The sequence below is a fragment of the Ceratotherium simum genome, chromosome 3 (genome assembly GCF_057802395.1).
Source record: "Ceratotherium simum simum isolate JZ-2026a chromosome 3, ASM5780239v1, whole genome shotgun sequence".
Lineage (NCBI taxonomy): Eukaryota > Metazoa > Chordata > Mammalia > Perissodactyla > Rhinocerotidae > Ceratotherium > Ceratotherium simum.
The window spans coordinates 53,050,843-53,065,151 of NC_141902.1; the positions used below are offsets into that span (position 1 = coordinate 53,050,843).

The 14,309-nt window shown below is 44.4% G+C and overlaps 1 protein-coding gene across 2 annotated transcripts in view; it reads left to right on the forward strand.

Moving 5' to 3' along the window:
• LIPC (lipase C, hepatic type) overlaps window positions 1-14,309 on the forward strand; it is a 165,032-nt gene that overhangs the window by 6,879 nt on the left and 143,844 nt on the right. Inside the window, exons 1-2 of one of the 2 annotated variants that reach the window (XM_087427795.1) lie at window positions 11,752-11,855; window positions 12,066-12,198. In XM_087427795.1, the coding sequence (XP_087283921.1) occupies window positions 12,114-12,198 (85 nt within the window). In that variant the 5' untranslated portion in view covers window positions 11,752-11,855; window positions 12,066-12,113. Of the gene's footprint in view, window positions 1-11,751; window positions 11,856-12,065; window positions 12,199-14,309 lie in introns of those variants that run through there. The other variant, XM_004421627.3, reaches the window with a different exon arrangement.

Genomic DNA, 14,309 nt, shown 5'->3' on the forward strand with positions numbered 1-14,309 from the left:
GGGGGAGTTTTAACTTCCTCAACTTTGAAGCAATTTAAATGATTGCACTATAAAAATGAGCATTACTAAAGATTTTTTAAAAGAGGGAATATATTTCTATCAAACATTACAAAGAATTAAGATCTATCATAAACAGCTAACTTAAATTTGTAAAATAAATGTCAAGATTCCAAAAGATCAATAGGTAAAAGACAGGGCTAGCCCCGCGGCTTAGCGGTTAAGTGCGTGCGCTCCGCTCCTGGTGGCCCGGGTTCGGATCCAGGGTGCGCACCGACGCACCACTTCTCCAGCCATGCTGAGGCCGCGTCCCACATACAGCAACTAGAAGGATGTGCAGCTATGACATACAACTATCTACTGGGGCTTTGGGGAAAAATAAATAAATAAATAAAAATTATAAAAAAAAAGTCTTTAAAAAAAAAAATAGGTAAAAGACAGGACCATTCCCATAAGGGAAATACAATTAATAGACAAACAGAGTGGAAAAATGTGAATTCTCACTAGAAATCAAAGAAATGTAAATGAAAGCAATCTGAAGATGACAATTTACATATTCTAAAGGAAGCAAAAAAAGAGTTGAATGCTAATATCCAGTGATGGTGAAGCTGCCCAGAAATTGACTCATACATTTCATTTACAACCATATTGTTCCCACCATTTAGGAGGAAATGTTACCACTAAGAATTAATTCTTAAGAAATAATTTGGCAAAAGCAGAAATGTCGCTCCTCATCTTCCTGACCTCTGAATGCTGAAAGTCCCAGGGCTCAACCCTTTGACACTTCCTTCCTCTTTTCTATCCACACGCACTGATTGGAGGATCTCACCTATATACCCAGACGTCTCTCCTCTTGGGTCTCCAGGGAGAAAGCAGACCAGAGCAGAGATTTCCCTGGGAGTGGGTGTAAGGGGAGTCTTGATGGCAGTTCAAGGGCTCTGAATTCAGTCAAAAGGGCAATGAAGGCAAGAGGGGCCAGGAAAGAGGGTCAGAGAGATGCCTAAAAGTGAGCTTCATCATCATATTATGTAATTCCTTACATTAATACCCAAACATCCCAGGCTTTATCTTCTAATTGGGATTAGAGGATATTCCCTAGGAATTCCCAGGAATTCCCTAATTGCAGTAGCCTTCAGCTCGCCTTCAGTCACTAGGTTTCAGCTGCCCTTGACCCCTGCCCTCACCTCTGAAGTCTGAGGGATTTATTTTTGTGAGGCGGTCCACTCATGCTTTGGCCCCCTTGAAGAAGCCTCTAAACCACTTAAGGTGGGCACCTCAGCACTCCCGCCATGCCTTCTAGGAGAGCTCTGCCACACTAGGAACCAGACCTTTCCCTCTGGTGGTGGCTGGTGGCAGCCCTGGGCCCTTGGAGCTACAAGGCATGTAGATCCTGTTCTGAGGTCAGGAAGCAGAACTGCTTGTGCCCCCAAGTCTCACAAGATCTATCTGTTCCACAAACACACTCATCCACTCAACATCCCCGTCTGGAGTCTCTACTTCACGTGAGGCCTTTTATTGCTTAAGGATATTTGGACATCAACCATCTCTTCATATTCATGACCTCCATGAGGTTGGAATCACAGGATTCATTGTCCCCCTTGTGAGGTCATGACTTACCCCAGGCAGAACTGTGCTCAAACCCAGCTCTTCTGCCCTCAAATCCATGTCTCTCTCCATGGCACCAAGTTTGGACAAGACTGGGTATTGCTACACATATGAACAGCCTACCATTTCCTTTCTTGTTTATATATTGCCTGTGAAAAATGGACAAGGGAAGTTACTTTTCTATCAAGAGCTAAAACAAGCAGTCTGCTCTAGAGATGATATGATAGCAAAAAGAAAGAGTCCCCGGAGGCCAGGAGCCCGGTGTAAATCTGACTGTTCTGCTCCCAGCTCCAGGATCCCAATTACACACCTGCTGACCTCAGAGACCTAATCGCTGCTGTTTCCTAAGGCATTGAAGGGATGGTTGGCTCTCCCGAGTCCTCTGCGTAGCCTGACAGTCAGATCAGGTGATAGGAATGGAACTGTGGAGTGAAAAATGGCTCTCTCCAGAGTACCACTCCAGTGGCCATAAATTGAAAGGAAGCCTAGACACAGCAATATTTTCATCCTCCTACCCTGTACTTTGTCTGGAGGTAAAGCTCCTTCCCCAACCTGGCTTACTCAGCAAACGCTTGCTCAAGTGCCTTCTCCCCTGCAGATCTCAGGCTGCTCAGGAAAAGGGAGAGTGCTCGTGGGGTTCGCCTGAACAATCTACAGTTTCTCAAGGAGTGAGAAGTGAAATTGGGGCTGATGGGGTCACATCCATGCAGGCATCCTGACCCCAAGATATCCCAGAATTCCTCTTTGGGTTTGAAGAGATCCTGCTTCCACCTGACCCTAAGGGAAAAAATAAACTTTCCAAAGGCGGGTTGCACCAACTACTCTGGGCAGGGCTATGTGGAAAGTTTTCTCTGGTGCCTGGTACACACTGCCCCCCAGGGATACAGACTCTCTGGCCGTTGGACAGGACCCCTGGGGTCAGAGGAGTCAGACCAGCGACAGACTCTCCAGTGAGTTCCTAGACCTGACTTGGGCGAGTCACCTCTCTAGGCCATGGGGTCCTGTCCCCAGCTACCACGGAAGGACTCCCTCTGAGGGCCTTTCCCACTCTAGAGACTGTTTCCTCTGGCCATTAACCTGAGAAAAGGAGCCATGTTTTATTAATTTAAATTCAGTGTTAGCTGGTCTAAGACAGGTGGAAATTTGGAAATTACCCAAACATAAGAAAGCAAATATTTTTTTGGAGAGTGCTTTTTTTTTTTTTTTTTTGGTGAGGAAGATTCGTCTGAACCTAACATCTGTTGCCAATCTTCCTCTTTTTTTGCTTGAGGAAGATTAGCCCTGAGATAACATCTGTGCCAATCTTCCTCTATTTTGTATGTGGGTCACCACCACAGCATGTCTGACAAGTGGTGTAGGTCTCTTCCCCAGGATCCGAACCCGAGAACCTGGGCTGCTGAAGCGGAGCCTGCCGAACCTAACCACTATGCCACTATGCTACGGGGCCAGCCCCAAGAGCGTGCTTATTTTTTAAATAGAAGGGAATACATAACAACTTATGCAGTTAATTCCAAAATAAAGGACAGGAAGCACAGACCCTATCTATACTTTTTTTCAAAAACACTATAAATAGTTCTCCTGTTCTTTATTATAGTCAGTTAAATGGGCGGAACATGAGAAAGGTTAGGAGCCTGTGAGGGGTAGGAGAAATGAAAAGCACGATGAAAGTGGTAATCAATAAAAATAATAATAGCTGACTTGGGTGGTGCTGGGCACTGGGCTAAGCACGGCTCCTGGATTTTTCTCATTTATTCTTCCCCTAAACCCAATGAGGTAAATAGTAGTTCTGTCCCAATTTTAGGGGGCGTGGGGGGACTGAGGCACAAAGATTTTAAATAATTTGCCCACTAATGGGGCTAAAAAGGAAGAAGCCAGCAGGGAAATCCAGTTCCCCATTATCACAAAGCCTCTGCTCAAAGGACAAAGATACTGAATGAGACAGCCTTTCTTCCAGAAGGCACCTTATCCTGTTATCTTTAGAATTCTGCAGCTAAATACTTCTGTTATCATTTCTTAACAACAGGAATTACAGGGGAAATTCTGTGCTTCAGTGGAAAACTATGCATTGTCTACACACAGCACGGCCTTCCTGGGTTATCTGATTCTGGCGTTCACTGCCTCTGAGGCATTTTACAACTCTGTACATTGTAGATAACCAAGAGCCAGGCAAGATGCAAAGTCTGCCCTGTCCTGTAGAAGTTCCATTGACCTCCCTCCCACACTGTGCAAGGAGCTAGTTGTCCTTCCATTTGCACATTCATTTCAACATTTTTTTACCCATATGAATTTGTGCAGGTTTTGGCTTCTACTTTGAACTGGTTATAACACTCTTACCAGCTTCCTCATTAATGAGTTAAATAAAATGCTTACCATATGTTCATTTTTATATCTGAATGAGAGTCATGAGTTTACCTTTTTAAAAAAATTATCTCTTAACAGAAGTATCAAAGCATATCAAGGCATCTCATTGTTGCTTTCTAGAGGACCCTAGGCATGATCTCACCCAAATGGTTTCAAGGGTACCCGATGACCAATGATGGTGTGTAAATGAGGTCACTCATAGCACAGCCTCACCCTGGCAATTTCCTGTCAAACACGGTTCTGTCCATGACAAGGCTTCGTGGGCAAAGGCTCCAGTCCCCTCATTTGGGCTGGTCTTTTTTACTGTTGATTGGGGAAAATTAATCTGTACATAAATTATACAATTCTATCCCACCAGAATGTCTCCACCACTTCTATCTTGTGCTTCATCTCCTGGGCTATTTCAGGGCTATCTCCATTAAATAGCTGAGAAAAGACATGAGAATGCTTGTTTTTAAAATAATAATATAATAAACACATGATCTATGTCTTTATCTGCTGTACAAGAGCACACCACAACTCCATTTTTTTAACCTTAGATACATGAAGATCCCACAGCCAATTCCTCAGACACTTGGCAAAACTACTTTTTGTTGTGTGGGCTTTGGAGTTAGACAAACATAATTCAAATTTATTCCACTACTTTCTAGAGGGTGGATTTGGGCAACTCAGTAACCTCCCTAAGCCTCAGTTTTCTTCTCTATACAAAGGGAATAATCATACCTGTGTCCTAAGATTATTCCTGAGGTTTCAATGAGCTCACATAGAGGCTGCCATCTTTGGGAGTTGGCCCCTGAACTGTTGAACTCTGACTTCTACGCCTGTCTGGGAATCAATGACTAACCACGTCAGCAAGATACCCTGTCAGTAGAAAAATTATGAGTCATTGGCAGCACTTGAAGCAGATCACTGGGAACTGTTCCTGATTTCTTGCAGCCAAGGACTTCATTTGCCTACTCCAGAAAGCTTTTGTGAGATGAGTGTGTGACATGGTTGGAATACCAGCTGCTGCGGAGAGGCTCAGGCCCTTTCTATTTGAGCAATGCTCCAGCCCTGCATGAAACCCAGGATGAGGCCAGTGCCCCTGGGTATCCCTAGTCAGAAGCACTGGGACCTAGAGAAAGACAGCCAGCATGCCACCTTCCCAAACTGTGCCCTTGGTTTTCTGCAATCAGCCATTTTAGTTCATGGCTTGGTTGGTTTCTCTGAGGGGCCCAGCATAATCACCCCTCATCACGCCCAACCAACACCCCAGGCAGCTGGAGGATGCAGGCAGAGTCTAGTCCACGCCCTCCCTCTTTCCCACAGAGGAGAAAACCCTTGGCAAACTTTAAGGAGCCAGCAATGTTCCATGTCTATCTGGCTATCAAAACCAACTTAAATCTTTACTTCGTTTTGCTTCCAGGCATAATGCAAACAGAGGAAAAAAGATTTTCCTTTCTACTGAAACTACTAAAATCATAAAACGCATTATTGGTTCCAGAGTATCTAGTCACAAAAAAAGACTGCTCTGTTTTTGGGGTTTTTGTTTGTTTACTTTTTAAATTGTTCCACAACCTAGCACTGAAATTCTGATGGGGAGAGTAAATGGGCCAGCACAGAGCTGGAAACATAAAAATGTTTCAGACAGTGCAGGAAAGAGATCTCAACTCTGCTTCCTAACTACTTGGCTCTCCACTTTAGACTTTGAGAATGAGAACATTAGAGCTTGCAGGGAGCTAGAGGTCCTTCTATCAATCTACACTGATTAGACACGTGACCTTGGACAAGGAATCTTGGAGCCTGAGTTTTCTCACCTGTAAAATGAGGGAAGTAATTCCTATCTTGTTTGTTACAAAAATCAAATTAGCTCTGCTTGTGCCAAGAGTTGTTATAAGTGCTTTCTGTGTGATAATGTTGACTCTCACAATTCCATTTTACAGATGAGAAAACCGAGGCAGAGAGAGGATACCTAATTTGCCCAAGGTCACACAACTAGTCAGAGGCAGAGCCAATACAAAGGTTAATCCGCAAAGGTTAGTCAATGCGGGCTTGATGATCTTGGATGAATACGTACCTGCTTGAAATGCTTGCAAGACTTCATTCCTTCAAATAATCTAAAACATCATCTGCAATCTTGTTTTCACCTTTTTTTATTGGTCTTTAAAAAAAAACACACACAGATAAGGAAAAGGTTAAACTCTAGGCCAACCTCTTTCCAAATGAGGACATGTTCTAAGCCCACTCAAATTAAAGAAGTGTTCCTACTTGTTTTTGCCCCAGAGTACAAGAATGTCCACACCGATCAATCGATGACTCAATAAAAGCTTGATCATTTCCCAGTGGCAGCCTGGCCCCAAGCAGGAGTAAGGGAAGGTAGTCGTTTTCCAATGACATGATCCTGAAGATTTCATCAATTTCATCTTGGAAGTGGAACAGGGTTGAGGGGTGGGGGAGAAAGCCCAGCGCAGTCCTGAGGAAAGCCAGACACGTAGGGATTAAGGGCTTCTGGTTAAGAAAACTGGCCCTGGACTCACATGGCCCTGATCTCCCCTCTCAGCCTTTTACCGCTAAGATGTGGTTTTGTCCCAGTTCTTAATCTCTCAAATCTCAACTGTAAAATAAGGAAAATAATAGTACCAATCCAAAAGTTATTGTTTCAATTACTCTTTTCTTGGGACTCCACCAAGAGGCTGCCATTCTCAGGTATGCCCAGTTTCTGAAGATGAAAGCAAGAAAATCTGATTCTGGATATAAAACTCTGTTTCTCTCATCGGTGAACTTTACCTTGATCCCTGGCTTCTCCGTCCCGGGACTTGCTCTCTTTGTCTCTGTAAAATATTTATTTCTTTTCCTCTGATTAAGTTTCTTATCAACATTACACTAAAGGAAAAGGTTATATTCAGGTCATCAAATGCCAATCTCTTGAAATCTCTATTTCTTCAAGGAGCTCTTCAAATTAAAAGAGAGCAAGAACTGGGCAATTTTTAAGAACCTAATTACAAAACCTTTGTTATTTTTGACCGAAGATTGCAGACGAGAGAAACCACAGGGTTCTACCACCATGGATGGTGCTGATAACTCTGCTGGAGGCTTCAGCCTCCAGGAGGCTCAGGCCTGCCTCCTTTTCAGTTCATGGGAAATGAAGGGTCCTCCATAAACTGTTGGGCTTTCTTGGGCATGGAAATCCCCAAAAGATCCCACTAATGGATCTAGTGACTGTTCTGATATATTGATGGAGTCCACCACACTATAGTCAGGTCATGAAGGCCTGGGAGCCATTCTATCTATCTACAGTGGCGGTATACTTACCTTGTTAACGGAGCACCTTTATCAGTCTTAAAAAAATTTGAGCACCTCCCCCCCAAATTTACTTGCTTACAAGTTATCTAACCCAAATATTTTACACAGTACTATATACAAATTATAGAGTATGAATATACTATAAACATTGTATATACACTAAATTTTCTAAGGTGATGTCTTCATTCGTCCTGGTTGCTATAGGAGAATACCATAAACTGGGTGGCTTATAAACAACAGATGTTTATATCTCACAGTATTGGAGGCTGGGAAGTCAAAGATGAAGGTGCCAAAAGATTTGGTGTCTGGTGAGAGCCCCCTTCCTCATAGATGGCCATCTTCTCACTGTAACCTTACATGGCAGAAGGGGCAAGGGATTTGTCTGGGGCCCCTTTTATAAGGATACTACTCCCATTCACAAGGGCTCCACCCTCATAACTTAATACAACCCAAAAGCCCCACCTCCTAATACCATCACCTAGGGGGTTAGGTTTCAACATATGAATTTTAGCGGGACACAAACATTCAGCGTTAGCAGGTAATATAAGAAAAATCAGAAAGGTCTGTTATTTTCTTCTTGTACCTCAGTAGATTCCTCAAGCACCACTCTGAAGCAATGGTTCTCAAACTTCACGTGACCAAGAATAACTTGGAGAAGGTGTTTAGCATGAAGGTTCTCCAGGCCTCAGCCCTAGAAGTTTTGATTCAATCGTTCTTGGGATGGGCCCCTTACTCATCCTTTTCCTGAGCTCTTGGGCTGACTCTGACTCCAAGGCTCAATCAGATTTTGGAAACACTGGTCCAGACCCTTCTGTTTTCCTACCCTTTTCATTTCTGATAAAATTTCTAAAATTTTATCACCGTGGTCCTGCTGATATCTACCTCCTGGACACCATCTTGATCCCCTAGGTGAATTAAAAACAATAAAAATAATAATAGCTGCCATTTATTACTTCCCACTTGCCAGGATGGCTAAGGGCTTTACTTCTCTCTCTTTTTTGTGTGTGTGAGGATGATCGGCCTTGAGCTAACATCTGCGAATGCTCCTCTTTTTTTTGCTGAAGAAGACTGGCCCTGGGCTAACATCCATGCCCATCTTCCTGCACTTTATATGGGACGCCACCACAGCATGGCTTGACAAGCGGTGTGACGGTGCCCGCCCAGGATCCGAACTGGGGAATTCCTGGCCGCGGCTGCAGAGCACACACAATTAACGCTTGCACCACCGGGCCTGCCCCAGGGCTTTACTTCTCTACGTTACCTCCTTTAACCCGCTCAGGTAGGCATCATTAGTCCCACTACACAGATGAAGAAAACTAAAGCTCAGAACACTAATGTCTTGCCCAAGGGCACCCAGCTAGTAGGTGATAGGTCAGGAATTTGAACTTTGGAATCTGTCTGATTACAAAGCCTGGACTCTTGACCAGTAAGCATAATGCCACCAAAATAAGTCACTATAATTTATTGAACCTCTTCTACGGACCAGGCACTTGGCTGGGCACTTCACGTACAAATCTCTAATACTCATGACATACCTGTGTCTGTAGAGGTGTAAATCTCAGTTCACAAATTCTGATTTGCAAGAAATGTCTTTATTTTTTGTAACCCATCTGAATTACTTACTGACTCCAAACTCCTATTTTCCAGGCCCTCTTGGATTCCTTCTTCCCACCCCCACCCCCAATTATGCCATAGTTCTGGATCAGACACAATACCCAGGCCTGAAGTTGGGGGTGAGCACCTGGTCCTCGTCATCAGTCCACGTAGGTGGACATTGAGGGGCTGGTCCTCCCCATCTCCATGACCTGTTGGCACCAGAGGTTCAATGCTGCTTCCACCCCCCACCAAGCATCTTCTGCCCACCTGCTGACACACACACAGCCATTTCCTCTCTAGGTTCCTACCACCTTCTAGCAGAGTTTCTGGGAGACAAGAGACTGTCCCCTCTGCCCTCAGACCCATAGAGAAATCTCCCCCTCCCCCACCCACCGGCAAAGCCCAAAGTGGTTCTCCTTCTGGTGATGGAAAGGTACGGGTGCTCTTTCTCCCTTCACATCCCTTTAAAACAATTTTTGCTTGTCTTTGTTGGTTAAAATTCACTTGCCCTAGGTCCTAAGTTTTTGAAAGACAAAAGATTTGTAGATTTCTCTCTATTTTGCCCTTCTTAAGTAAGTGGGAAGGAGAGCAAGGGGGAGATGTTGGGAGAAAAATATTAAGTTGATACCTCAAATATTATCTCCAGCCATGTTAGCCCATTTTATAGGGGAGGAGATGGAATTCATTAAGGTTAAGTAACAGTTTTGCACAGGTAGTAGATTATAGACCCAGGATCCCCTGGCTCTGGAAACCTCATTCTCTACGAAGTCCTCCCCTCTTCTCTCCCAGGATCTTCCCTGGTCAGCTCCGAGGAAGCACAAGAGAGCTTGTGCATTAAAACCAGCACAGGAAGGCGATCGGACAGGCAGGCAGAGGTTGGGTAGAGGTGGAAGCAGACACTCCTCCTCACAAAAGGCAACAGACATTACTCCTCTTTATCCCATCCCAAGGGAGCCTCACAAAACTTGAGTTGGCATGAGATGGTGGTAGAGGAATTTTAGGGGAGGCAAGTAAAGACAAGAGCTAGAACAACTTTGAAGGCCTCTTCCTATGTAGAAAGCGGTAAGAAAGTGTACTCTGCAGAAATTGGGGGGTTTGGGGAGAGTAGTATTCCAGAGGCATTCAGATTCACTGTTGAGTGAATCTGCAGAGCAAGGTGGGGGATGGAGGTTGTTCCTGGCAGTACCCAGAGAAGAAGAGATGAGGTGGACCGAGGAAAAGGAACCCAAGGTGGATAGTCAGGCTGGTTTTAGGTTTCAAAATCTGGAACCTTCAGATTCTGCTTAATCACGCAGGATAGGAAAGAGCCAGCCAGGGAGCCAGGGCAGAAGCCTCTGTTCAGAAATCGTGCATCTGACTGGGTGGTCCCCAAGCTGTAGCCCTCTAGAAGGAGGTATAGCCATAGGACAGCACAGTTTTAGGATTTGGCTTAGGGTCATGACTGTCCAAACCTTCTGGTGGCTTCAGAAGGTCCTTTCACTCAGTTTCATCCAGGCAATGATCACCAAGTTACCTAACTGCCTACTCAACATTTCCACGTGGATGTCTCAGAGGCATCTCACACTCCACATAGCCAAAACTGAATATTTAATCTTCCCCCATTAAGTCTGCTCCGCTCACAGCCTTCCCCATCTCAACTGACATCAACTCCATTGTCCCACTTGCTCAAGCCAAAATCCTTGAAGTCATCCTCAACTCATCTCTTTCTCTCACATCCCACATCCCATTAGTCAGGAAATCCTGTTGTACCTACCTTTGAAATATATCCAGCACCCACCCACCTCTCCCCAATTCCACTGCTACCATGCTGAACTAAGCCACCATCGTCTCTCTCTGGATCACTGAGATAGCCCCCTAGAGGATCTCCCCACTTGCACCCTTGCTCGTTATAATCTGTTCCTAGCCTTGCAAACCAGCAGGATCTTTTAAAAATATAGTACAAATCATGTCACTCTTCTTCTCAGAAGATCCCCCATGTCTCATAGCATAAGAGCCAAAGTTCTTATAATGATGTCTTCCTAATCATTGGCCTCCTTGCTGAACATACCGGCCATGCTCCTATCTCAGGGCCTTTGCACCGACTACTCTGGCTACCTGAAGCTCTCCTCCCCAAGATGTCCACAGGGGCAACTCACTGAAATCTTTGCTCAAAGTTCAACTTCCCAACAAGGTTCATCCTGACCACTCTATTTAAAATCACTACCTGCTCCCACGCCCTTAACTCTGCTATACTTTTCCTTTTTCCACAGTTCTCATTGCATTCTACCAATCTACATGAATCTCTTATTTATTGTGTCTATTACCTATTATCTGACTCCTCCCACCTCCAATGGTACATCCACTTCTCAAAGACTGGAATCTTGGTCTGTTTTGTTCACTTGTACATCCCAAGTGCCTAGAACAGTGCCTGGCATCTAGTAGGTACGCAAAAATAAAAAAATAAAAAAAAGTTGAACAAATGAATAAAGTTTAAATAAAATTAGGGAGCCAACAAATATTACAAGAGCCATACACAGTAGCATTTCCCCTGCCTGATTTGGCTGAGTGGCCTTACTTCCCAGTCCTCTAAACAGTTGGAGCATTAATTAACACAGAGTTGGAAAGAGTGTGTTTACTCTAGGGTTGTCTCTCATGGAGGCCCCAGCAAAGGCTTCCAGTTCTGCATCTTGGCTCCTCCATCAGCTCCTTCTTCTACTGAGGTTAGAGGTTTTCCGGCCCTTTCAACTGTAGAAACGTTGCCCACCACACTTAGACCACAGGCACCAGCAATCTTGCTGAACTCAACAGAAAATGGACCCTCTGGGGGCTCTCTGCCGAGCAGAGCACTTCTCTTTCTCTCTGGGCTTAGCCTGCAATTTGAAATACCACAGCCACGAGCCTGCACGCTATTTGCAGTGCTGTCAGAGGGAGCAACACTGTGGGAGAGACCTACCCCCGACCTTTGACAGAATTTCCAAACACAACACGTTAACTTTAAATTGATTAATTTGGAACTGTGACCTTGGTCCAAGAAGGTAAGAATACATGACGAGATGTTTTATTTTCAAAATGGAGCAGGATAAAAAACATTTTCATAAATTAACCTTTTTTGTATTACATATCATTAGATTTGGGATTGGAGGTAGCAAGGAAAGTGTCTGAACACCAGATAACATGTTTAAAGGTTAATTATTAATGGGCAGACTTCCCTAACGAAGTATCAATAGGCAATCTGGTCTCTTTAGCTTCAGATATTAGTGAGAAGACCTCGGACCCCGGGTGAGACAGAAGAAATGGAAAGTCCCCTGTATGTCTCTGTTTTCTTGGTTTTGTGCATCTTTATTCTATCAAGTGCCCATGGACAAAGCCCGGGACCAGGTAAGAGCCTGCCTTTTCTCTGGAGATGGGCATGGATTTTCTTTTTTAAATGTATGTCACAAAGAATCCAAGTGTTCTTGACTGTGTGGGACAGAGCTTACTTCACAGCATACCAGGTTCTGTTGGTGGCCTCACAGGTCACAGGGACATGCAGCCATTTGTAAGCAGGACTGAAAGTTTAGGAAACCACTCTGGGAGTAGAAGTCTTCTAAAAGTGTTTGCAGCTAGCATTGAAGTCTCTTGCATATCTGATTCAGAAATAGTCATGCTAAGACTTCTTTGGTGGAGACTAATCTGAAAGAGTTTCAGATCTTTCTGAGAGTTACTTTGGCATCTAATTTGCAACTGAGGAGCACTGCTTCCAATGAAATGCTCCGTCTTGCTGAGGTTGTCTAATTGCTGTCTTTCTCAGAAGAGAAAGGAATTTGTAGAGTCCTGTTTACAGTCAAGGCTAAAGCAGAGATACCACTGCACATTTTCTAGACTTCGTTTTTTCTGCTAAAGTTTTACTCTGAGATGAGGAATCCAAGAGCAGTCATGCCTGTTTGGTCTGTAAATTCATAAACTCTGTTGACGTCCAAAGAGATCCAAATGCTTGATCAAGCAGGTGGATTCCAGGTTCCTGGCTAAACAGTGCATTGGATCAATAAATGACAGATATGAAGTGAACTGAACTGAACAATTTGGCCAAGTGAGACTGGCATTTGGGACTTTTTGTTCTTGTGCTGGTTACTGCTCAGGAGCTAGTAATTCCAAGGTAGAGGCTTAGATTTTTCTTTCCTCAAAGACTATGCTTGGGGGGACCTCCAAAAACTTTGAGAATCAGGAATTTACTAACCAGAGATGTACCCAAAAATTCCAGAACCTTTTTTCTCCTTTAAGAAAAAGGGCCTGTTTTTTGTATTTATTATTTTGTATCCTCTGTCAGTTATTAACTTATTAGTAGTATTAATTATGACTATCCGCTGAGCATTTTGTGTGCCAACCACTATGCTAATTATTTTGCATACTTCATCTCATTTATAAAGCCATGTCCAAAAATGATGATAATAATTTAGAGCCATACAGGAAAAATTGCCGATGACTTTTATTCCCTGGGTTCACAGGGATTTTGCTGAAGGGCCTGTCCTGCCCTTTGAACCAAAATGTTGTTTTTGTTTGTTTATTTTCCGTTGACGTATAACACATATCTAGAAAAGTACCTATATCATAAGTGTTCAGTGAATTTTCACCAACTGAGCCGGCATCCCAGAAGCCTCCCTTGTGCACCTCTGGAGCCTTAATACAGATTATTTTGCCTTTTTTTGGAACTTTTCATTAATGGAAGCATACAGTAGGTGCTCTTTTGTGTCTGGCTTCTTTCGCTTGACATCATATTGGTGAGATTTATCCACGTGGCTGCGTGTGGTGGCAACTCGTTCATTCTGGTCACTGTAGCATTCCATGGTGTGAAGAGACCACCCTTCACTTATCCATTGTACCGTCGGTTGGCCCAGGGTGTTTGTCAGTGGAGACATGGGGTTGGAAGCCGTCAGCGCCGACGTGGAGGTCGAAGGTTAGGATGGCCTCCCCGGGCCGCTGGGCACTGTCCAGCTTTCACTCAGCAAATCTCGTGCTGGTCAGCTGCTGCTTTCCCAGGGTCCTGGTTTGTCCAAAAGCTGAGAGACGGGGCTGTGATTAGCAGGATGGTTCCTCAGGGAAAAGAATCGGAATCAGGAGGCCTCTCGTGCCCTTGAGAGCAGAATCTCTCTGCAGAACTCCGTCTGTGTGCAGGGGGTGGTGCAACGTCTTCCCGGGGCACTGCGGGGAAGCAAACAGCCCACGGCGGAGCCCTTGTCAGATGCGATTCTATACCAGTGGTTCTCAACCGGGGGCAAAACTGCCCCCCAGGGGACATTTGGCAAAGTCCGGAGACATTTTTGGTTATCACAACTGGGGAGAGAGTGCTATTGGCATGTAGTAGTTAGAGGCCAGGGCTGCTGCTAAATATCCTACAACGCACAGGACAGCCCCTGATAACGACGGATAATCTGGAAATGTTGATAGTGCCAAGGTTGAGAACACTTAGTCTACACCAAGCTTCAACTGTCACTAATCAGGGACCAGGAAGA